At 36.1% G+C, this 25198-nt stretch overlaps 1 protein-coding gene and 1 non-coding gene across 3 annotated transcripts in view; both read left to right on the plus strand.

Annotated features, from left to right (window-relative positions):
- Positions 1 to 25198, plus strand: part of LOC129225203 (Krueppel-like factor 7) — a 78672-nt gene that overhangs the window by 29458 nt on the left and 24016 nt on the right. The window contains exons 2-6 of one of the 2 annotated variants that reach the window (XM_054859768.1): positions 12140 to 12250; positions 17794 to 17965; positions 18460 to 18538; positions 21752 to 22035; positions 24159 to 24361. In XM_054859768.1, the coding sequence (XP_054715743.1) occupies positions 12140 to 12250; positions 17794 to 17965; positions 18460 to 18538; positions 21752 to 22035; positions 24159 to 24331 (819 nt within the window). In that variant the 3' untranslated portion in view covers positions 24332 to 24361. The remainder of the gene's footprint in view (positions 1 to 12139; positions 12251 to 17793; positions 17966 to 18459; positions 18539 to 21751; positions 22036 to 24158; positions 24362 to 25198) is intronic. The other variant, XM_054859770.1, reaches the window with a different exon arrangement.
- Positions 7466 to 7556, plus strand: LOC129225322 (small nucleolar RNA SNORD10). Its single transcript, XR_008580735.1, has one exon. It is a non-coding gene; the product is annotated as a small nucleolar RNA SNORD10 (small nucleolar RNA).

Below are 25198 nucleotides of genomic sequence, written 5' to 3' on the forward strand. Positions count from 1 at the left end.
ACAAATTACTTAAAAAATGGTCAGATCCTATATTTTTAAGCATGCTCTTTCAGAAAAAAAAAATACTGTTAATAAAATGTTGGAAACAACCCCATTAGCCGCTTTGTTGAATCAGCCGCTTTATGGAATCAAAACTGTTTAGAACAAACATGATTCATAGAAGCGGCGGCCAGTGTTTCATTTTGATGTTCTTAAAATCGCGCGTTTTAACTTAAAATGTATTCTAATTTTAGATGGTATGTTTTTTTTTTGTTTGCTATAGTTTTCTATATTGATTGCAATGTGAAAGTTTAAACTAGTTATTGAATCATAATTCGACCTCTTGTTGAAAATATATATCTGATATTTTATAATTCCATTCGTGAAAAACGAGGTGGGAATTTTGGCATTAGGAGGCATTTGGTGCGATCCTCACAAACTGAAGTAAAATATCTTCTGTCCTGACGAATTAGATTTTTTCAATTTCTGTAACACTACAAAAAGCATTTAACGTAACCGAAAAGTTGTTAACGTGGCTTAAATGTGATGCTTAGAAACTTGAGCGCACAGGAAACATTAAAAATCCCAGTTGTTACAAATGAGGTTTTCTGAATTTCTTGACATTATGGAAAGCTGTAATTTAACACAGAAGTGACAGTATTCATTACTCTTTTCTAATCTGTACCGCTGCGTGATACTCTCAACTTTAAATACCCAAGATACATTAAAAATTCCACTTGCGACAAATAGCCTTTTCCAAATTTTTTGACTATATGAAAGTTGTAATTTAATACAAAGTTGACTCAATTCATTACTCAATGGTGCAACGAACACATGGTTGCTGTTCAGAGTCCCATTTGGATCAAGAATCACCCCTCTTGATTTTAAGCCACATTACCTATGATTTTAAACCCTTGGTTTTTAAGCCTTGTTAAGAACCCTGGTTTGATATTCAGAAGTTTGAGGATATAAGGCCCAATCCCAGGAAGGGGGGAGGGAGGTCATTGACAGTCTACCCTTTTAGCGACCAAAGATAGCCTAAAGTTGCGTTTTGGGGATTTATACAGAAAAAAAATGGCTCTAGCCTGCTTTTTTATGGCCAAAAATAACAATTATGACCCCTTTCTTCCGGCAGAACTGTGCAATGGGGTCGTTTCTAAAATTTTAAGAGTATTTTTTTCTGAAAGAGCATGCTTAAAAATATAGCATTTGACCATTTTTTAAATGATTTGACGAAGTTTAATATTTTTTAACAATAATTTTTAATCGCTGCGCAGATTGAATTTATAAAAAATATTTTAATGGGTGCAATTTCATTGTTTACGCTTCTGCACATGACATCACAAGTGATGAAATGCCATTCACTGATGCTATCAGCGCAGAGCTCAATATTTAATACGCTTCTTTTTACCCATATGTATTGGCAACGATAGGGTTGGTACTAAGCGTAGAGCGCAATATTTAATTCGCTTCTCAATTATCATAATCTATAAATGCGGTAGACAACAAGCGTAAGTATTCAGCGCGCCATTGGAAACGCGCCCTAAAGTTCATCACTTGTAGCATCATAAGGACCACGACTTGTTTGAAAAAAACGGACATTTTAAAAAATTAAATAAAAATCAAACGTTTTGGAAATAAGTTTTTTCTCCCTCCATGTTATTATTATTTTTTTGCTCATTCCATCAACTTCAATGACTAAAAGTTGTACTTTTGACTGATGAAAACAACTCCATTGAACCGTTTGCGGATTACCGTTTTGATGAAAACTTAAAGTATCACTGCTTTTTTTTGCAATTTTTAAAGAATTTGAAGATTGGATAAAAATGTTATCAAACTACCAGTTCTAAACTTTATTCAATACTAGTGGTACCCGCATGGCTTTGCCCGTAGTAGAAAATTAAAAGGTATTTTGGTTCGCCTGTATATTTACACATAATGAATGGTGAATTTCTCGCCAATTGGCTTGCCCATGTCACGGTTCCACGTTACGATAACTTGGTAGCTTACTCGTCCATCTTATGATAATTTTTCTCGGGAAAATATTCTTAAAATTGGAATAGAAAAAGAGCAAAATCGAATTTTCGAAAAATCGCTTCGAGGTGCACACCCCCATGCTACAAACTAATTTTGTGCCAAATTTCCCGAAAATCGGCCGAACGGTCGGGGCGCTATGCTTGTCACAGAGATCCAGACAGAGATACTTTCAGCTTTATTATTAGTAACTAGTGGTGCCCGCACGGCTTTGCCCATAATAGAAAAATTAAAAGTTCTTTTGGTTCGCCTGTATATTTACAAATAATGAATGGTGAATTTTCTCGCCAATTGGCTTGTACCCATGTTACAGTTCCACGTTATGATAATTTCGTATATCGCCAATTGGCTTGTGCCCATGTTACGATTCTACGTTATGATAATTTCGTAATTTACTCGTCCATCTTATGATTGTTTTGTTCTTACAATTGGAATAGTAAAAGAACCACATCGAATTTTCGAAAAATCGCTTCGAGGTGCACACCCCCATGGTACAAACTAACTTTGTGCCAAATTTCATGAAAATCAGCTGAACGGTCTAGGCGCTATGCGCGTCACAGAGATCTAGACATCCTCCGGACATCCAGACAGAGGGACTTTCAGCTTTATTATTAGTAAAGAAGAAGATAAAGAAGAAACATTTATGTCTCCTTTCGAATAAAAATTTGCCACAAAAGTGAAACATTCTGTTCTGCGAAGCTTGTAGTTACCTAGTTGTGTAGTACTCGGCCAACGACGATAATGTGGAAAACATGTTGTTGACGAATTCATTCAACGAGCACGGGATGACGTTAAAAGAAACAATTTTGTGTTGCCACTCCGCTCCTCCTAATACCCGAGTCACGAAAGGGTTATTAAGCCCGGCAATTGGCTCCGGGGATGTTGCAACGTTCCCGTCGCGCCCACCAAGGGCCGAGAGGAAGCGAACCATCTTCTTGGGGTCATCCCGATTTCGGAGTCACACTCAAGTGACGTTTGTTTTTCCTGAATGCTCTAATGGTGTGGGCGAAGGAGCGTTGCGTAATCGGGTCCCGAGCATCACAGGGGCGTGTTGCGCCTCACTTGAGGACGTGGGAACGGAAAAAAGGGTGAACTCTCTTCCAGAGATCTTCTGCCATGCTCCAGAGGACATCCCGAGTTGTGTGCATCTTTCCCTTGGAAGCGAAAAGTCCTTCTTCTGGGGATTTGTTGCTTTCTTCGGTTCGATTTCTTGTCGAGGGGTATCGGTTGCAGGATTTGCCAGAATCGGGGGGCATTGATTTTCGCCAGAATCAAACTCGGTTTCGTTCTTTCTCGCATTGAATTTGCTGGAAAGGGCGGTGAGGCGATTTGAAGCATGGTTCATCGACAACTTCGTGAAAATGAATGCTCGTTTATCACATGTAAGTTGCTGGTCGTATAGATTGGTTTCCATGTCGTTTTGCTGTCGCAACTATCTGATGATGATAGTTGCGACATGATGATGATATGGATGTGCAATAAAGCTTATGCAGCCATAAACGCAATTAACATTCAACCTTGAAGGAATGAATTGAATCTTGTTTGATTAACAGTAGAGTGTTCAGAAGTTTTTAACCTAAGTTCCGCGAAAACCCAGGGTTCCTTAAAATTTTGATGGGGGTTCTGCCAGGAACGAATCCAGCTTCTGGTATTGGAGGGGGTCATGTGAGGAAGGAGGGATGAGTCATACGTGTCATTCTTGGTCATAAATAGTAGCTCTGGTGCGAAATTTCGGAAATATAAAAGTGTTCAAACGCAACTTTCGGCTGTCTTTGGTCACTTAAAGGGGGAGGAGGGGGATCATGACCCTCCCCCTCCTCTGGATCCTCGCCAAGTGGGTCACTTTTTGCTTTAGTCAGAGGGCTGATTTTAGTCAAATTTTGAAATCTGTAGAAGATAGTATTCTCAAAAGCGGTTTGCTTCTAAAAGTAAATATGAATAAATATTTTATAGACAAAACGAAATCTTAAATTTCGTGAAAATATCCTGAAATTGCCAAATTGGATTCAACCCCTTTTTAGGATTATGTACTAAAAATACAAATGAACTGTTGTTACAACTTATTAAAAATTAAGCATTGAAAATGGAATAACTTGTACAATATCAGAGGCATAATGATATAAATTAAGGCTGACTTTAATTGTGGCGCCCTATGAGGTACACTCATTCTCCTTCCGCTTCGGATGACCCTGAGAAGGCCTCATAAACATCTTAAGGTTATCTAAGAGGCTAAACTAAGTTATTTATTAGGCCGACACTTTTCAATTATCTCAAGATTTAGGAGGCACGGACATAACAAGCTAACAGATGTGACGTTCATGGTAAGACTGAATGCTTCCGAAAGATTACAAAAAGCAAAGCGCTGCAATAAATCGTAAATCCTAAGCTCCCTTTCACAGGATCTTCTGAAAAAAATTCTTCCTCCATCATTAGTCATTCGGGTTAACTTTTAGCCACTATTTCTCTTATTTTAAACTGTCCTACTCATATTTTCAGATTTATTGTGCTTGTTGGTAAACAGTGAAAGAAATACTCCTAAACTACACTAGAACCTCGTATATTCCTCTGAATTATCAAGATCAAATTTGCAACCTTTCAAAAGTTTTATGTTTACGTAGATATATCAGCGTTTCTCAACCTTTTTTTCACCCGAGGACCGGCAAAAGCGTTTGAAAAAAATTCACGAACCGAGGGGGGAGGGGGGGGGGTACAAGGTGGAAAGAGAACTTTCAAGAACTTTGAAAATATCTTTCAAACAGTTAAATGATGCAATAAGCTGTGTGCAATATTGCCAACTTTGTTTATAAAAAGAAGAAAACTTCCTTACCAGGAGAGTGCGGCTCTAGACCTTCTAGTTTTTTTTTTATAAAAAAGTCAAATATACTAAAGAAATTGAAGTGGTACACCACAAAGCCTCAATACCGCACAGGCCAACAAGGCCTGGGCGGCCCATGATCCAAAGAGGCCCCATTTTTTTAAAGACTTGTTTGTAGCATTGAAAACTATTCAAACAACTTACAGTGTTTTCGGTAAGTTACCATGCCTTGCCTTCCATCTTCGAGTGAAACCGAACCATTGCTTCGGTCACTCGTCTGGTCAGTGCTAATTCTATATTAGCAACCAGTTTGTTTGCACTCTTGGGCTTCCTTAAGAGGTTTTTCCACCTCCAGCTCAATCACTTCCTCTTCCTATGCCGGGCTGATGAGTGCTTATATGCACGAAACTGCGGTCCTCGGCTGGAATGACTGAGCTGGCGGTGTTTTTCATGAACTTAGAGTTGTATTTTTGAAGAAAAAAAAGAAAAACTTTCTTAAAGGAAATTTTTTATTCATTCTGCCAATAATGGATTTACCATGTCGGATTTGCAAGGGGCCTCCACGCCTATATTGATCCCGAAAGGAGATTCAAAAATAGACAAAGGGGCCCTCTAAAACGCATTCTAATGACCTCTCAAACCTGTAAACCAGCCACTGCATTCTGCCATCGAGTCGTCAGGGGGCCGGGGGCCTCCAAATTATTGTGGGCCTTGGACCACACTTACAGTTAGTCGGGCCCTGGTGGTACCAAGTCAACTGATATCTCAAAGTTAACGCTAACGGACTGTATTGAAAATATAACAAAAGCGAAAAAACGTGTGTGCTTAAGCATGGATTTTTTTAAAAAGGCGAAAGAGCTAGTTTTGTAAACTCAGATCAGTCCTTTTAAAATACGAATGTTTCTTTCTTATTTTTTTCTTTTCTGTTTGAAAGGAACATCTCAAGACCTACCATGCAAAAGTAAATAATACTTCCTTTCGTGCATTCCATGTTTTCGTACATGCATATTATTTTAAAGATCTGAGGATTGAATTAAAATCTTACTAATATTATATATGCGAAAGTTTGTCTGTATGGATGTATCTTACTAATATTATATATGCGAAAGTTTGTCTGTATGGATGTATGGATGTATGGATGGATGTATGGATGTTTGTTACTCTTTCACGCAAAAACTACTGAACGGATTTTGATGAAAATTTACAATAATATAGCTTATGCATCAGAATAACACATAGGGTAGTTTTCGTCCCGTTATGGGGGGCAAAACCCCCTTAGGGGGGCAATAAAACACAATTTTTGTATAAATTCTCTAATATTGGGATGAAAAAATACTTGCACATATTTACATTATATGTCCATCGAAAGCTCTGATTTTTCTGCTGAAGATGGCACCTGTTCGAAATTTCTAAGTAGAATAAAAAACGAGTTATGAGCTTTTTAGATCCATGTTCGAAGGCTTTCCTCAACTCAATACAGTATTTAGTGTATCATCTCAACTCCCTGTCGATAGCGACAATTGTTGTATTGCTGACTTTCTTTGCTTTTCGTGATTGTTCAAGGCTTTTCTCAAGTCAAATCTTGAAGTAAGATTTTTGCACAAGATTGGCAAATAATACATGATTTGGCTGATGATTTTCCATTTAAACGGAACTTTAATGTAATTAATGGTTTTTATTATTATTTATGCTGATTGTTATCCAAACAACCAGCAGATCGCCAAAATATTTGCAGAAAGATTTCCGTAGCTGATGCATTTGGCAGTTTTTTCAACGTTGCAGTTTTTGAAGCCGAAGACTACGTCATAATGTTTCTCAGCTTTCACCATGTAAACAAAATATCGCCAATCAAAAAATTTTCAAAAGACTTTTTTTACTGTATTAAATAATCCAGCAACTAAATTAGGCAAATCCATAAACAGCACAAAAACTTCCATTAATTTTCCTTTTTGCACAATTTCAAACAATCACCAAATTTTATTACTTATTTCGGTAACATTTCGGATGAAACTGTTCAGCACCATTTTATGGTGACCAAAAATATCTCAGCATCTGGCGACGATATCTCTGTAACGAAAATTAATATATCGTTTTACAAAGTAAGGAAAGAATGGGGGAGCATCATCGAAGGTATCCCGAAACGACTTTCGCAAATTCGGTAAAATCGCACCAAGAGCCACAATGATTAAAATTTCTCGAAATAACTAAAGCAAGTATAAGGGGATTACGAGCGCAGCTACTTTTTTTTAATCACTTCGTACTTCATTAGCCATACAGAGAAGGTTTCAGACTCCATGTTAAAAAAAAAAAGTATCAACAGATTAATCTTTTTAATCATGCGAAGAATAATTTCATGTTCTGGAAATTTGTATATGCTTAAATATAGTGCTTTCGTTTCTAAATCAATACTATTTTGTTCTTTATACTTATTGCTATTTTAGTTTTATGGGTAAGGAAGAAACTCGATTTTTAATCACGTCAAAAAGATGTGTTTTAAATTCTTTCACTTAAAACAGAAAACAAAAGCAAGTAACGATTTTTTCTAATAATTATTACTGACCCAGGCAACGCCGGGTATTTTTGCTAGTTAATAAATAATTATATAGCAAATTATGTGAAGATTGAGTTGGATTTTCGGTTCTGTGATGAAAATCATGCGCGTCATCTGATTTCAGATGAGCTTTGTTCTGAGGCTTATCTGTACTTGATGATTATATCTTCTGAGAACCAAAAAGTTCAACTGAGGCAGTGAGACGCAAAGGGATGCAAGTGACAAAATTAAAAAATTTGGAGATAACCAGTACACATGGTAGGTGAACCAATACTCTTTCTTTGGGCCAGATATAGTACTAGTATCCCTGGTAGGTACTGCTATATAGCATGATTTTGAAAAGAAAAAAAAATCAACGAAAGCCTACCTATCTTTAAACGCGTTTTACTCAAAAACTTGAAAATGTCCACTTACACCCCTTTGCTTCTCACTGCCTCATACTCTTGTTTGTACAGTCTTTTTTTTTTTGCTATAATTTTTAGATTCCCACTATAAAAAGTACCCCTGCCCCCAAGGGCGCCTATATAGGGGATAAGTGGGGGCTCAACCCCCTCCCCCCAGAAATGAGAACTTCCTTGCTTTTAGTGCTTTTTTCTTTTGCAAAAATGTATAAAAAATTCTCTTCCAGCCATTAATGAATAAGTTATTAAAAATGTCAAATATTAATATCTCTAATCTGTACTGAAATCGGTTTCCATGGGGAAAATATTCTGCTAAACCATAGGGAAAATTTTTGAGCCCTCTCCCTTAAAATTTTGCATATGGGCGCCCTTGCCTCCCCCTCCTTAAAACATACTCGAAACAGTACGACTGCAACCTGGTTTAACTCAATTAGTGAGTTTTTATCTTATGAATTTATTTATTTGAAGAAGGAAATGAAATATCAGCGCCTGGTCGGAGAAATTGCTGGAAATATTATATAACCAAACCCCCAAAGATTGCTAATTGTTAGTTCATGTACTGCATTATTTTATGTTTATAATTAATTAATGAAAAGCCACCTGCTTGTTATTAATTAATTATAATCATAGAATCGTTTTTCAAAAATCTTGGTTTAACAACAAGACTGAAATGCATCCTTATAAGTTTGATAAGAGAACTTAAACCGTTTATTTAGCCCTATCTTAATAGTTCTATTTGTTTCAAAAATTTCAGAACAAATTTCATCCTGAGGCAGTTTTTATCGGCTTAAAAATGATGTAGAATTTGAAAATAGTAGACTTCTCTAAATCTGTCAAGCTTAATAATAATCATACATACGAAGTCTTTATAAATAATGATAATTCGTAATCATATAGTTATTAAAAAATATACACTGCAGTACACACAGTATGAAAAAAATTATGTACAGTAAACTTCCGATTATTCGCGAGCGGAATATCCGCGAGTCAATCGACAACCAGAAACATGTATTTTCGCAGCAAAAAGCAAATACCAAGAGCTGTTTTTTTTTTTCCTTTTTTTTTTTTTTTTTTTTTTTTTTTGTGGAAAAATTGCAAATTTAAACTCAGTTGTTCTTGTTTTATTTATTTATTGTGCTTCCTTCATCGTACAAACACATGTTCTTTATTGATGTTTAAGTTCTGCTGTGCAAAAATACAGATTTTTACTGTACTGTATGTATTTTCAGTTTGTAGATAGTGTTATGCATCAATACAACTAGGTTTTTGAGGAAGGACAATTTTTACCTCATTTGTCCCTCAATTTAGCTTTTTTTGCGGTTTATCCGCGATTTTTATTGTCCACGGCACCTCCCCCCATGTGACCTAATTCCGCGGATAATCGAGAGTTTACTGTATCTCAAAACGATTAAAAATTCTGTTTTAACTTATGGATTCAAATTTTAAAAAGCTGTCATAAATGGATGCAATATCAACATTTAAAAAAAAAAAAACTTTCGAAGGCGGTCGTCGATTTTTTAATTTGCTCTGTAGGAATGCCAGTAGTTTTAAATATTTATAGGAGACTGTAATTTGCGATCGCTGTTAAAAAAACAGCGAGGTAAAACTTTCAAACATGCGATTGTAGTATTCGCAACTCCAATAAACTATAGGGGTGCTGCAGCCACTGTCTAATGGCGGATGAAAAAGGTAAAACAAACAGATGCAGTAACTTATAACTTACTTTGAAGCTTAATGAATGATAGTAATATTTCATCGTGTTTGTGGGAAACTTTCTTTTCTATTCCTCTGAAATTACATTACACCACAAAGTCTCTGAAGCCTGTAATTTTCTGCAATGAAAACACGTGGAACGGAATGTTTTACCTTTTTCTTTAGTATTGTTAATCTCCGCAAGGTAGCGTATTCGAGCTCTGGAGCTGCGAATAGTTATTTTAATTAAATAAAAAAATATATGTGCTTGTTTTGCAAATTTTGAACGGTTTAGATTTTTATTTTTTTGTGATGTTTTCAGAAATTTTTACGTTTAATCTTTTGTTACTATTAATATTTTAACTTTCACTTTCAGATTATCAGAGAGAAATTCGATCGTTTAACTGATGCTATTTATTGTAGTATTGATTACTGATATTCTATGATGATTATTAATAATAACAAGTATCTGGTTCAAAAAAAAGTTTTTTTAAACGCTTTTAAACTGAGAACTTTAATCAATGGAATATCTCGAAAACCTGTATTATTTGAAAAGTTTCAAATGCTGTAAATTCATAATTCTATCTTTGCTCATTCTGCCTTGAAATGAACGTTAATTGGCAAAATCATCATCATTCGACGAAATTTGAAGTTCGGCAAATTGAGAATTTCTACACTCCAAAAACATAAATAATAATATTAAGTTCAGGGAACTTAATTCAGGGAACCCCCTGGAAGAGGGGGGGGGGTCATGAGTCATGAAATATCACTCTCTTATGCTTGAAACAAAACATTTCCACGAAAAACCCTTTGCAAGAAATGATTTCCCCTTTGGGGAAAATTCGTTATCAGAAGTGTTTTCGGGCGACTGGTCGTTCGGTGTCAATACACTTGGCAGGAAGACACGCTTTGATTCCCTTCGTTTGTTCCAAACCTCGTCTAATTAGACGAGATACACTTCTTGCTGCCATAATCGAGGGAGAAGATTATGCGCACCACGGGCGTGGCACCCGACAGCCCTGGGGCAGACACGAAAGTGGCAGGCCCCCCGGGGGGCCCCACGCTATTCATCCCTCCCTCTCCATTTCTCACAATGCCCGACTCTTTGAACTAAAGATTTCCCCCTTTTTCTTTTTTATGCTTGGGAGGGGTCGGCGCTGGGCAGCAGCTGTTGCTGCTTTGCCTGTTGATCAAAATCCTCGCTAAAGAAACATTTTGCGGTGCCACAGCCTTGAGCTGTTGCATATTCCTCCGTGGTAATATTTAGTTGCAAAACAAAGGTAAATATGTGCCTCTTGTTTTTTTTTAAATTTTGAATTCACCGTCTTTAGTTTGTGCTGACAGTCAATTTTTCTTTGGGCTGCAGCTACTGCTGCTTTGCTTGTTGATCAAAATCCTCGCTAAAGAAACATTTGCAGCGTCGAGAAATACAACCTTGAGCTGTTGCATACTCCGCCGTGGTAATTTTTAATTTGCAAAACAAAGGTAAACAAGTACCACGTGTTCTTGTTAAATCCTGTGTTCTTTTAAAATCCTGGTCTTTATTTCATGCTTACATCCATTCTTTGCTTTTCATGAAAAAATCGAGCTGCTTACTTGCCAAATATGTACATTATGTTCAAATTGGTAGAAAATGGATGCTTTTTTACAGATGTAAGTTTAATTTAAAAAAAAAAAACTTGCATGACTATTTCTGATGTTTGGTTGCATATGTAGAATTTAGGATTATAAGTTCAGCTACACACATAAATTTTGATGCAAATGCGTGGTCTCTTAAAAATTTAGGAAGATCAGTTGTTCCAAAGTCTCAAATATGTGTAAAAAAGACAAAATTTGTTCCTTGTGTTTCAATATAATTCCTATAAAACATGCATTAAATTGCTTTGTTTAATGTACATGTTTTATAAGGTGTTTTTGTTTGTATTAAAAGGAGACCAATGAAAATTATTGAATATTCATTTATTTATGATGCATATAAATATTTATATAAATACTATTTACAGGAATGTAATTTTTCTTTTCTTATTTCCTGTTATTCTTTTCTTGCTGTTACTTTTATTTAAATTGCTGAAAAGATGATAGATTTATGTAAATGATGAACGCTAACCTAAGCTGTGATTGGGGGGGGGGGAGGGGAGTGAATTTTAGTTTTTGGAAAATTGTTTACAACTTTCCTTTCTTTAGAATATTTTTTTCTCAATTTTTAACTTCACATTATTTTATAGCTTATATTTATACCAGGGGTGCCCACCCCTCTAAGAGCAAGGGCCACCCCCTAAATATCACAAAGACCCCCGTCCCCAAAAAAGACAAGTCCCGTATAAAAATGAAAAAAATCCTCCTCAAAACATCCCCCCTAAAAATTTCAATGGTGCAGTCTGCGCCATGACCCCCCCCCCCCCCCCCAGGTGGGCACCCCTGTTAATACAAGCAAATCAAAAAAATATAATAAAATTAAATCGCTTGTTACGTGTATTCATTATTTTCATACTTAGTTCTTTTCAATAATTGAATTTCTAATTTTCAAACTCAGCAAGTTTATAAATAAGTGCTTTTTCAGTGTATTTTAAAAACACCAGGACACAGTTCTTAGTCCTTGTGACAAAAATGATTAAAAATTGAACAATATTGTCCATGTTTGTAAAATGATTTTTTTCTTCCTTGCAGTGTGATAGGTTTATGGTTCCTTATGATTTTGGAAGATCATCTCCAGCATTTCCTACATATGTGCCTCTGCTTAGGTTTCCACCTGTTACATGTATTATGAACTCAGAGGAGGTAAATTCATTTTTATAGTTTAACTTTTACAACTAAAACATTTTCAGATCTATCTCAAACAAATCTAAGGAAGTTCTTCTGCCCTTTAATAGAAGTTTGGTAAGACCTCATTTGGAGTATGCTGTTCAGTTTTGGTCTCCTTATCTTAAGAAAGATATTAATGTATTGGAAAGGGTTCAAAGGCAGGCTACAAGGCTAATAAATGGATTTTCTCACTTAGACTACGATTCCAGGCCTAGAATGCTAAAAATGTGCAGTCTTGAGCAAAGAAGAGACCGAGGGGACATGATTCAGTTGTTTAAATTCATTAAAATGAGAGATGCTACGGGGCTGAAGTTTAGCACTGAAAACAGGACAAGAGGTCATTGTTTTAAGGGGTCTGGGTCGAAATCCCGACAGCCCAAACCTCGACAAGGCAGAATCCCGACAGACGGTATCCCGACTGCCTGATATCCCGACAGGGCCGAAATCCCGACTATCCAGAATCCCGACAGGGTCGAAATCCCGACAAGCCAGAATCCCGACAGGGTCGAAATCCCGACATGGTCAAAATCCCGACAAGCCAGAATCCCGACAGGGTCAAAATCCCGACAAACCAGGATCCCGACAAGGTCAAAATCCCGACTGGCCAGAATCCCGACATAGTCAAAATCCCGATAAGCCAGAATCCCGACATCATCAAAATCTCTACAAGCTCGAGAATCCCGATAACAAAATCTAAATAGAAACACTCAATTTTGCTTAATAAAAGACAATTTTTAACTAAATACTTGCCGCTTTCGGCGGGCGCCACGTCCTCGACACATGTTCAGTTTTTAATATAAGTTTACATATTACTTAAAATGTTCAATTCTTTTATACATATTACATACATATATACACTTATTACATATATATATATATATATACACATATTACATATATGTAATATTACACGTATTACATGTATAGTTTGCATATTACACATTACTATTTTTGTGATCTCTTTATTTCAAAACAGTGTTCAATATGAATTCAAATGACATTTGGTACAAGCATGGAATCACATGTGATTTGGTGCTGAATGGTCTTTTGGTTCCATTTTCTCCAAGAGGGTGGAGTGCGACGTTTTCTATGTCATGCGTCTCAAGAAGTGATTGACGGATTTAGAAAAAGGGTAGACCCTATAAGGTACAGATGATTCGATTTGGTGCCTATAGCTTCAGGAGGGCGGAGCAGTCGAACGTTTTTCTCTCATTATTTGTGACTGCCATGTCTCGAGAAGTAATGCAAGGATTCAGACAAAATTTGGTCTGCAGACCTTGTAAAGCACAAGGTGCTGATTTTTTTGAGCAATCACGATTGCTTATTGTTCTCATTTGACCTTTTTTGGTGTCCGTGCCTTTTTCAACTTGGATCAGAAGCCTCTGCAGCACCACCGCCCACCGTCCTCTGCTGGCGGCGCGGCGCGTCTGCTCCGGTTTTGAGTTATCCGCTTCTCCTGATCGGAGGCGTCCATGTCCTACACACACGCACATTCACACACACGCCTACGTGCATACACACAGGTCTACGCACGCACACAACTATGCACACGTAACCGCCCAGGAGGAGAGGGAGGTTTGGGGGGGGGGGCAGAAGCCGTTTCTAGAAACAATAACTGTAATGAGTAGGGTCCTGTCTCAGTTTGTGATTGCGAAAAACATAATTGGAATTCAAAATTTCAGAATTCAAATTAATTTAATTTTATTTTATTTTATTGGTGTTTATCCTTTCAAAGAGATGGCGCAGACAGATATTCTTTCTCGTTTACTATGACTGCTATTATCTCAAGAAGTAAGGCAAGGTGTCAGACAAAATTCAGCGTACAGGTGCAAATTTATTTAAACTGGCCCTATTTCTGTTTTAAGTTGATTTTTTAAAATCATTTTGCGAGAGTCATAATTAGCGTGATTAAATAAGCAATGAAAAATAAATTAAATTTAAAATTTTTCTTAGTTCGCCTCAAGATCAGCCAGGAGAAAAAAATAAAGAGAATATGAGCAAGCTTTAAAAAAAAAAAAAAAATTAAACTAGCAAAGTATTACATATGTACCTAAGAACGTATAGACGCCCGAAGTATCCATTTTGAAGTTTCCCGAGTTAATAACAGCGAGTTTTCTCGTGACGTCTGTATGTACGTATGTATGTGCGTATGTGTGTATGTATGTCACATAACTCAAGAACGGTATGTCCTAGAAAGTTGAAATTTGGTACGTAGACTCCTAGTGGGGTCTAGTTGTGCACCTCTCTTTTTGGTTGCGTTCGGGTGATTCTAAAGGGGTCTTTTGCACCTTTTTGGGGGGAATTCATTGTTAATTTCGATGCAAACTCAAGTGGTGTTATAATTTGGAGGACACTTTGCGATTTATCGCCAGTCTTTTGGTTGCCAAGTTTTGACGCCAACTTGGCGATTTTTTAAAAATCTGGTTTCAATGTGACCATTGTTGGTGATATTTAAAGAGTTAACTCTTGAATCACATTAAAACTGCAATAATGGAGAAATAACATTAAATTGGTGTAAAAGGAAGTCATGTGATGCACACATCAGCTCGTTTTCTTTGTAATGTAAATACCCGGGACATAAAATAACTAGCTGATGTGTGCATCACATGACTACCTTTTTACGTCAATTTAATGACAGTAGTGCCTTGGATTATGCAAAGAAACACTTTAAATATTTTTTGTTGCGAACCGAAGCAAAAAAACGCTTATACAGATTGATTTTTCCAAAATTGGACATTTTAACCTACTTTAATGGTCAACTCTCTGAATATTGCCAATAGTGGCCAAAATAAAACCAAATTTGGAAAAAAAAAAAAAAAATCGCCAGATTTGTCGCCAAGTTGGCGACAAACTCTGCGGCTGAAAGCTTGGCGATATATCTCCATGTTTTTGACAAATTATAACACCACTTAAGTTAGCATTGAAATTAACAATGATTTCCCTCCAAAAAGGTGTAAAAAAAACCTGTAGGAACATCCCGAAGCAACCAAAAGGGAAGGTGCACAACTTAACCCCACTAGGAGTCTACGTACCAAATTTCAACTTTCTAAGACATTATTTTTTTGAGTTATGCGAGATACATACACACATACATACGGACGTCACGAGAAAACTCGTTGTAATGAACTCGGGGATCGTCAAAATGGATGTTTCGGGTGTCTATACGTTCCTATGCATGTATCCACGTGTGGTCGGGTGGAAAAAAAAAACTCAACATTCATTTGGGGATAAAAAAAATGGAAATTAAGGTCGATTTTGGAGTGAAATTTTTTTTGCGAATACAATACTTCATTTTTTGTAAAAGGAAGTAAAAACTGAATTAGCATTCTTTCGAAATTTTTGTAGTGAAAATTTATACTAGTTGATTGGCTGCTAGGCCTTATTGGGATTTTGACCCTATTGGGATTTTTGCAGGGTTGCGGAGTTGGAGAGCCTTCGACTCCGACTCTTTTACTCCAAAACCAGTCCGCGACTCCACCAGCACTTTCAGAGTTGTGTACTTTGACAGAAAATGACCTACTCCGACTCTTGAAATTTTAAACCTTCGACTACAGACTCCGACTCCTCAACCCCAAAACCAGCCCGACTCCGATTTCTACTGCCCTGGATATTGGACAGTCGTTACTTCGTTTTGTCGGGATTTTGATTTGTCGGGAATTTGACCCTGTCGGGATTCTGGCTTGTTGGGATTTCGACCCTGACGGGATTTTGGTCTGTCGAGATTTCGACCCTGTCGGGATTTTGGTCTGTCGGGATTTCGACCCAGTCGGGATTTTGGTTTGTCGGGATTTCGGCCCCGTCGGGATTCTGGCTCGTCGAGATTTCGGCTGTCGGGATTACGTCCGGATACCGTTTTAAGCTATTTAAATCTCAGGCTAACATGGATATTAGGAAAAATTATTATTTTAGCAGGGTAGTGGAACCTTGGAACAGCTTACTGGAAGAGGTGGTAATGAGCAAGGGAGTCGATAGTTTCAAGAGGGCCATTGATCTTCACTGGGGATTGTAAATTGACTAGGACCGGTCTAGCTGGGCCCAGAGCCTATTGCTGATTGTCACTTTTGCATTTGTATAAAATAAACATGTGTGCATGCTTTTTTTCAAAGGAGCTATGTGCTAGTGCATATTTGAATTTCAAATTAGCTCCACGGTCAGAAGCATCACACTCCTGTATATTGTGGACAATTAGTTCCTTCACTTGAGGGGGGAGGGGGGAGGGCAGATATTATCTGTGCTAAAACACAAAGCAACTTTTTTTTTAATGAAAAGTTTTAGAATGGTACTTGGAACTTAAAAAGTGGCCCTTTCTAGGGTTTACCCCCTAGATAACCCCTCTGATTCTTGGGGGGAGGGCAGGACAATGTGCCTGTATTCCTCACCATAAATCTGTTCAGGTGTGTTACCCATGTCTAATAATGTTTGCCTGGTAAGAGATGATGATGAGGTAAGAAAACAATTTGTTCTTGACACATTCTATTGAGAAGGAAAATTAAAGTAATAGAATTAAACTTTTTTTTTTAATAGCTAATTTATAAATTATTAAGAAATAGTGAATAATGGAACTTAAATAATGAATCACCAGACCAACAATTTGTTATTGCAAGCTACAACCTTATGAGTGCACTGATTTTTTCTGATTAAAAGAAATATTTGCATCCTAATTCTAATCATTAGAACTTTTTATACTTCTAGATTTTTTTGCCATTGGTTATTGAATATCCTTACTTATTTCCGAGGATGTAACTAGAGGGGACTGACGGGGTTTGTGCCTTTTAGGCCACTTTATTGGCACTAAATTGTCAAAGTATATGACCAAATATATTTCCCCTTAATTAAACTACTACTCCCCCGAGTAGTAAAAACCGTTTAATCAGTGTTTTTTGCTGTGCAGTATAATCTATTCATTTTGGTTCAGACCACAAAGATTCTGAACCCTGATATTATTCAACAAATCCATTTGAAATTATTACAATAAAAGCAATGGAATATGTTCAAAACCCTTCTTTCATATTAATGTCTGTGAGATATTTCAGAATTATCTGGATATTTTATCGTAAAAAGTGAAATGATTGTAAATCAAGCTTAAACCGAAGATTCAAACCTTTAAAACCGAAACATTTACTACCTCAGTTGAAGGGGGGGGGGATGAATATTATTAGTAAAAAGTGAAATGATTGTAAATCAAGCTTAAACCGAAGATTCAAACCTTTAAAACCGAAACATTTACTACCTCAGTTGAAGGGGGGGGGGGATGGATGAATATTGAAGTTAATATGTGGTGTTGATATAAAGTTTATTGAGGATTTTTTTTTATTGCTTTAGGCCGGGGGGGGGGGGGGGGGGGGGGTCTTGCCCATTTTAAAATGACTTGGTATTTATGTCCCTGCTTATGGCTATAACTAGATGATTTTAATTTTGAATGTTCAACTCTGATGGTTGGAACATTTTTTTTATTATTATTATTAATGAACAAGATTCAAATTTCCTATTGGGAAAAAATAACCTTTTCCCCTTTTCAGGTTGAACGTGCTCCCACACAATTGGAACCAGTGGATCTCACTGTGAACAAAAGTCGTTGCTCACTGTCGCCTGCATCTTCACCAGCCAGTCTCCCTGCCTCACCAACGATTCCTTCTTCACCCTCTTCGACGGCAGATAGCTTCTCATGTGTTGACCTGAGGTTAAACAAAGGTATGTCGTGCTACTTCCAATCACGGCTTGATATTTTTTTGCGAATTAGAATCTCGTTTATTACGGTCCCAGATCATCTGGATCAAATTTGTTGCCTTTATAACATTTTTTAGTTCACAGATATGCTTTTAAATTAGATTGCAAAGACACAAATACACTAAACATTTGTTCTCCATTTTGATCTTTGAATGATAAAGCATTTGTAAGGCCATGCTTCATTCAAACGGTACACGCATTTGAAACAGAAGACAGTGAACAATTCTTTGTGATGAAACGATGTGAAATTTTTTAATACAATAGACCTGTGTTTTATGCAGGTTTATTTTTGGCGGTTTCGATTATATGCGGTTTAAGATTTGACACCTTTATTTTATTTTACGTAGATGAGTTTCAGTTTTACGCGGATAAATGGTTAAGTAATGTTTCAAACTTCACTATTAAATAAATAATGATATAATTATTGTGTAAATGACATTTGATTTTATTCTATTTAGATTTCAATTCAGATGAAGAAATAATAGAAAAAACCGAAACTACCTTATTATCTCTTCAAAGGATAAAAGAAGCTTCTATGTAAGTAAATTTTTCTCCTTTCAGCTACTTTAAGAACTCCAAAATGTCCAGCAGGCGTCACTATATTTAACCGAGAGTTTAAAAGTATATGGAAATTGTAAAATACCAGTACACTTCCACGTGAGCTTCAGCTTAGTAGCCACCAGGGCCGCCCGTATGTAAAATTTTATGGACCGGGGGGGGGGGGGGGGGGGGCTGAGAGAGATTTTTTCCATACTAACCGATTTCAGTACAGATTTGAGTTATCAAAATTTGACATTTTGGATGACTTCTTTATTAAAGGCTAGAGAAGAAATGTTTTTACATTTTTGCAAAGAAAAAAAGTACTTAAAGCAAGGAAATTCTAACTTCTAAAGGCAGGCTTGAGCCCTCACTTGTCCCCCCCCCATATGGGCGCCCATGGTAGCCTCTAGTATCCCTGAGCTCCTTTAGTAGCCTTTTCTGGACACTTCCTGTTTAGAGAAAAGTATTGTACCACTTTTTAATGCTCTTATCAGAACAGTTAATGCTCTTCATACACTGTTAAAACATTCTTTATGCTGTTATTACTGATTTTTATTCTGCATACCAGAGATCAATTTGTGCCAGAGGCGTACAGAACTTTCAGTTTCAGTTTAGGGATACTCAAAAGTCGGAGTCCCCTTCGGAAACTTAAAATTTTCCCCTTTTTGACCATAGGGAAGGATTAAAACTTACCATATCAATCTCTGATATTTTTTCCTGGCTACGCCACTGATTTTTACTTTCTCTTTCTGCGATGCCATTTTCCCCTTTGTCCCCTTATGAAAAGTGTAGGTGCTTCAGTGACAAAAAAAAAAAAAAAAAAAAAAAAAAATTATTTGAATTCTGAAATTTTGAATTCAAATTATATTTTTCGCAATCACGAGTTGCGACAGGACCTTACTCATTGGAGTTATTTTTTCTGGAAATGGTTCCTGTCCCCCCAAGCTTGCCCCTGTTCCTGGGCGGTTACGTGTGTATAGATGTGTGTGTGTAGGCTAGCATGCATGCATGTGTAGAGTTGTGTGTGTGTGTAGACCTGTGTGTATGCACTTAGGCTTGTGTGTATGAGTGTAACGGCACGTGTAAGTGAGTGTGTGAGCATGTATCTGTGTAAGCATGCATGTGTGCAGGACATGGATGATTTGACCAGGAGAAGGGATTCCGTGGGGACAATGCTCAGGACCAGAGAAGCTGGTGGGCGGTTTTGCTGCAGAGGCCCCTGGTTTAAGCTGAAAAAGGAACCACAACGCCAAGGACCCTCAAATAAGAACAATAAGCAATCGTGATTGCTCAAAAAAAAAAAAAAAAATCATCAAACCTCCAAGAACTCAGCTGCCAAACTTGCCCCACCCCTTGCAGCACTTAATTTTTTTTTTTTTAATCGACTGTTCTAACTCAGTACATTTGATTCAGACACCCTTTGTGCTGTTTTAGAAGTGGTTTATTTTTAATTTCATGGCAATAAAAACTTTATAATAAATACACACATTATTAGGTTAATGGAGTTCCCTTATACAGTAAAATCCCTCTAATGCGGACACTAACAGGACAAATTTTTTTGTCCTCACTAGAGGGGTGTCTGCAGGAGAGGGGTTTAATAATGTTATTTTCCTTGGAATCGGAGAATTAAAAATTGTCCGCATAAGAGGGGTGTCCGTTAGGAGGGGTTTTACTGTATTTTCTAACGTAAAGGAGAAGCCATGCTTCCCCCCCCCCCCCCCGTTCAATAAAAGTCATATATGTTTTGCAATTTTTGTTAGAAATTTGTGCTCTGAATTGGTAATGTATTGGGAGTTGAAAGTAGATACACTTCTTATCCGTAACAAATGACTAGTCTTTTTTTATTATTTTTTTGGGGAGAAAAATTTTAAATTTAAACTATTTCCCACCAAAATCTTTTTTGTTACAAAGCTGGCTGATTTTGTTTTCTTTCATGACCCCCTTTCCTAAGTGTTGTTCTTCAAGGTTGCAGAATGGATGTCAAAATGCCATTATTCATGGTAGCGTTGTAGTCATGTCATGCGATTATTGATATTTTAATCTTAAAAGTTCTAAAATACCAAAGTTGCAAGTTATTTTTCGCCAGTTTAAATCAATGTGTTTTTCATATGTAAACTAAAAACTTTAGTACACCGGCTTACAGTTGATATGAATTGATTAATGGTACAGCCAGTAAAATATTTTTTGTAACCCTAACAAGGCAAAATAAAAAAACGACCTATACAAAATGCTTGTTGCTCAAATAGCCATTTTGCATAATAGCATAGCCCCTGGTTTCCTTGTAGGACTTATTTATTTTCAAGAATATTTTTACCTTCTCATACACTACAGTCAGGCCCAGATCTGCATACAAACAGAGCTGGGGGGGGGGTGCACTCCCTTAACCCTTTCCCGCTCCCTCCTGTGTCTATGCCATGCTGGGGTTTCGACCTCCATTTCTCGCTCCCATGATAGAGCCATGCTGGGGTGTGCAATTATTAATGCGACGGAACTATTCAAACCAATTCATTTATTTCGCCCGGAATACGTTTTATTTCTCTCTTTATGCACTAGATGGCAGCACCAGCCCATTTTAAATGTAATTGCAGATTTTAAATGTAATTGCAGAGATGAAGAAAGGAAATTTGGTTCTAACTTACCAGATTGTGACATTGGTCCTCTGTATCTCAAGCTTTGAAATTTACCACACAAGAAAAATTTACTTATCTTTGCTTATATAACACAAAATATTAATAAAATTATTTTTTTAATGTATAAAAGACGTATTTCTTAAATTTTCGCTGCTTGCTTGGGCTTACTTGTTGACTTTTCATAAAATTTAAAATTTTTTTAAAATTTCAATCTAAAAAATTTTGAAAATGAAAAAATGAATGCACATGTTGTTCATAACTTATTTTTATATAATTTTCTTAAATAAAAAAAATAGACACTTTTATGACTGTTTTCTTGAAAATTATCCGATTGTTTAGGGGTTAAGAGGCCAATGGCCCAAGAAATTGGAAAAAATAAAAAATAAATAAATAAAATAGCACTATAAGACTTATTGGGTTACGAATATACACTGCTGGCCTCCGGGGAGGGGCCCTACAGATTTTGTTGCAGCCCAAAACTTATAGATTCGAACCTGAATATAGTACATCTTAAAAGTATTTATTTAACAGGAATTTTTGATCATTATTTATGGTTTCCATTTCTTTTCTTTTCTTTCAGTGCAATGTTCCAGTTAGAAAAAGAACCCAGTTTTTTCAACAATTTGCTCCAGAAGGGTCTGATAGATCACACAGATGACAGAATGCTGCGATGCAGTCATGTATTAAACAGTAAAAAAGGATACAGTGATAATGTAGGCCTCCCAAGTAATGTCATCAAAGACGGAATGGATATCTATTCTGAAAACTTACGCAGGCGAAAAACGCATAAATGCGATTTTGTCGGCTGTGAGAAAGTCTACACCAAAAGTTCACATTTAAAAGCTCACAAAAGAACGCACACAGGTTTGTTTTTTGTTTTAAATACGTACAATTTACTTTTGTACCAATTACAGGACTGTAACTAAAAAAATAATTACAAACCAGGGTTTGTGATTTTTAAAATTTTTTTTTAATAAAAAAAAGTTGGATTTTTTTTATTTAAATCAGTTTTTTTTTTTTAATATTCAAAAATTGGTAAGCCATTAATTAGATTAAATTTATTAACAAATGTATTTCATACAACAGAAATGAATCCATTCAGCTTACTCTTAAAATTAGGATAAGTTCTCTAACTATTGAATAAATTTTTAATATTTATAAATATCTTTGATAAGTTGTGATTTTGTTAAAGATAAAGTTTCCATAATCTTGTACGTTTTTAGTGTAAAATAATATGTTGAACAATTCCTTCTCTTAACTATATTAGTCATGTGTAAGAAAAACTACAAATTTTTATTTTGTTCTAAACTGTAAACTTGTAGTAAATGCAATATTGCCAAAAGGAAAATCTGTTATGCACACACACACACACACACACAGAGGGATCTATGTAGTTTTGCCAGCTGAAGTTAAGATTATGTAAGGCAGTGTAGTTAAATTTAGAGCAATACATTCTAAAAATGAAAAATTAATTATTAAAAATAAAATCAACTAACTTTAATTAATGATTTTGTTTAAAAAAATTACTTGATTTAAATTGATGATTTTTTAAAAAGAATCACATGATTTAAATCAACAAACTCTGTTACCAACCAATAGCTAATTCTGATAGATTTTTGGGTGCTAATTATTTCAGGAAAAAGTCAAAATTTTCTATCACATACCAATTTTTCAGAAACTGAAAATTTGTATTTTTGTAGCCCCACCTATACTGCCATACTCAGCATAAAGTCATATCTGCAGCTGAGCTCAAAATGAGACATTGCTGTTTGAAGTTTTACGCCCCTATACTTGATTCAGTTGCCATTTTTTTAGAGTCTTTAAAAAAATATTTCCAAATCACAGTTGACCATAAAAATTAGAAGCAGCTGGTGACAAAAACTAATTTTGATAAAAAGTTCAGATACGACTCCTGTGCTTAACACAGCAGAAACTAGTATGTTGTGGCCATCACGAAACTTTCTTCTATATTTTTCTTTTTTTTCTTTTCTGATCCCTCCCCATGCTTGACGAGGAAGCAATATTCCTAACAAAAACAAAATTACACATGCAAAAACTTGACGGCCATCCCAATGTCTGAATTATTGTAAAAACAAAACAAAGAGCGAAAATTGAAAGTTATTTTAAAAGCCTTTCTTGAATTAATTACAAATATTTTATTTGTTAACAAACATAAGATGGCAACAGTTAAAAATTTTAAATCATTGAGATAATATTTCCGATCATTTCCATACAATTAAAATCACGAGAAATACGCAGACGACAATCTATTACGATTTATCTTTCTTATTGTTGCATTAATAAAGCTATTTTTATTCGCAAAAAAAAAAAAATCAACACCTCTTGGAGCGATTGGCGTCAAAATTGAACCAAAGCCTGTTTACGTATGGATTCACATATATTCCAAATTTCAACCAGAACGTAGCATTACTTCTTGAGATAGGGCACTCACAATGGAAAAAAAGAACGGGCGATTGCGCTACCCCCCTTTTTAGCTGTTGACACCAAAATAAAATCAGCTCTTATACCCGCACCAAGGGCTACTAGCCGATAAATTTTTCTTTCATTCCGTTCATTATTTCTTGAGATACAGCAGTCACAATTGACGACAAAAAAACGTTCTATAGCTCAACCCCCGTTTGAGTTATTGACACCAAAATTGAATCAGCACCTGTTCCTGTTAATGGCAACATATGGACCAAATTTTGTTTGATTGAACTGAAAGAACAACAGAACAGAAAGTGAAACAGAAAGAAAATGATTGACTTTTAGAGCCTTGGACTCTGACTTCTTTACCCCAAAATCAGTCCAACTCCGATTCTGCAGTCCTGCTATAAAACTACTAAAGTATGAACGAAGCAGCATAAAATAGAGAAATTATGGCTAAAAGTTTCCTTCAGTGATTTATAGTTTTTAGTTAATAATAGAGTTTTGAGTGTCTTAATTTTTCATGTTCCTCCAGTACAATTTAGTTTTTCAATTTGTAGGTGAAAAGCCGTACCTATGCACTTGGGAAGGATGCACTTGGAAGTTCGCTAGGTCCGACGAGCTGACTCGGCATTACAGGAAACACACGGGACAGAAACCTTTCAAGTGCCAGCTGTGTCAAAGATCCTTCTCCAGATCTGATCACTTGTCACTGCATATGAAGAGACATTAGCTCAAGTTCCTTGTTATTTTTTGTTTTGAGGTACTATTCATTCGGTTCTATAATTTCATACACACAGTCGAGTCCCGACTTACGCGAGGGATGCGTTCCCAAGACCCTTTGCGTAAGTTGAAGTTTCGCGTTGTGGAAAAGGGTGTGTGTAAAAACTTTTATCAACATACCCATATGATTAAAGACACTTATAAACACCACCTCAAACTGTTAAAAACTATTTCTTAACTATACATTATTGTTTTTATTTATTGTATTTAAAAAAAAAACCGTTTTATTTAACATAAAAAACTGCTACGATGCACAAAATCATTGATCAATGGGAAAGGAAGATGTAAAATAAACCACTACGGTAGTAAGCAAAACAAATGTACTATAGTTGTTGAAACTTTCTCTTTTTCTTTCTATCTTCACAAACTTGAAATGAAATAGCTCTCTTAGGTGTCATTATATTTCATTAACTTTCCCCATATCGAATGAAAAAAAATAAATGGAAAATGAGGAGTAGTTATTTGTATAAGCGATGCTCAGACTAGTACGGTGTGGGAACTTCCGCTCTCAGTGATGCCTAAGGGATGAAGGTCCATTCACGAAAAAACCGCGATTCCCTTCGGAAAATTTTCATGTTGCAGGTGAAGAATTCGCGTTTGGAATAAAATTCTTTACCGGGGAAAAAAATCGCGTTATAGCCATTTCGCGTAAGTCGAATCGCGTTGTAGTCAGGGTTGGCAAAAACCCGGGTTTTTTTTAAAAAGCCCATGGACCCAGGGTTTTATGGGTTTTTTTAAATAAAACCCAAAAAAAACCCAACTAAAGCTGGGTTTTTTAAAAGAAATGTGGGTTTTTTTTGTCTTTTCTTAGGGAAAA

This window comes from Uloborus diversus, chromosome 6 (assembly GCF_026930045.1).
Source record: "Uloborus diversus isolate 005 chromosome 6, Udiv.v.3.1, whole genome shotgun sequence".
Classification (NCBI taxonomy): domain Eukaryota; kingdom Metazoa; phylum Arthropoda; class Arachnida; order Araneae; family Uloboridae; genus Uloborus; species Uloborus diversus.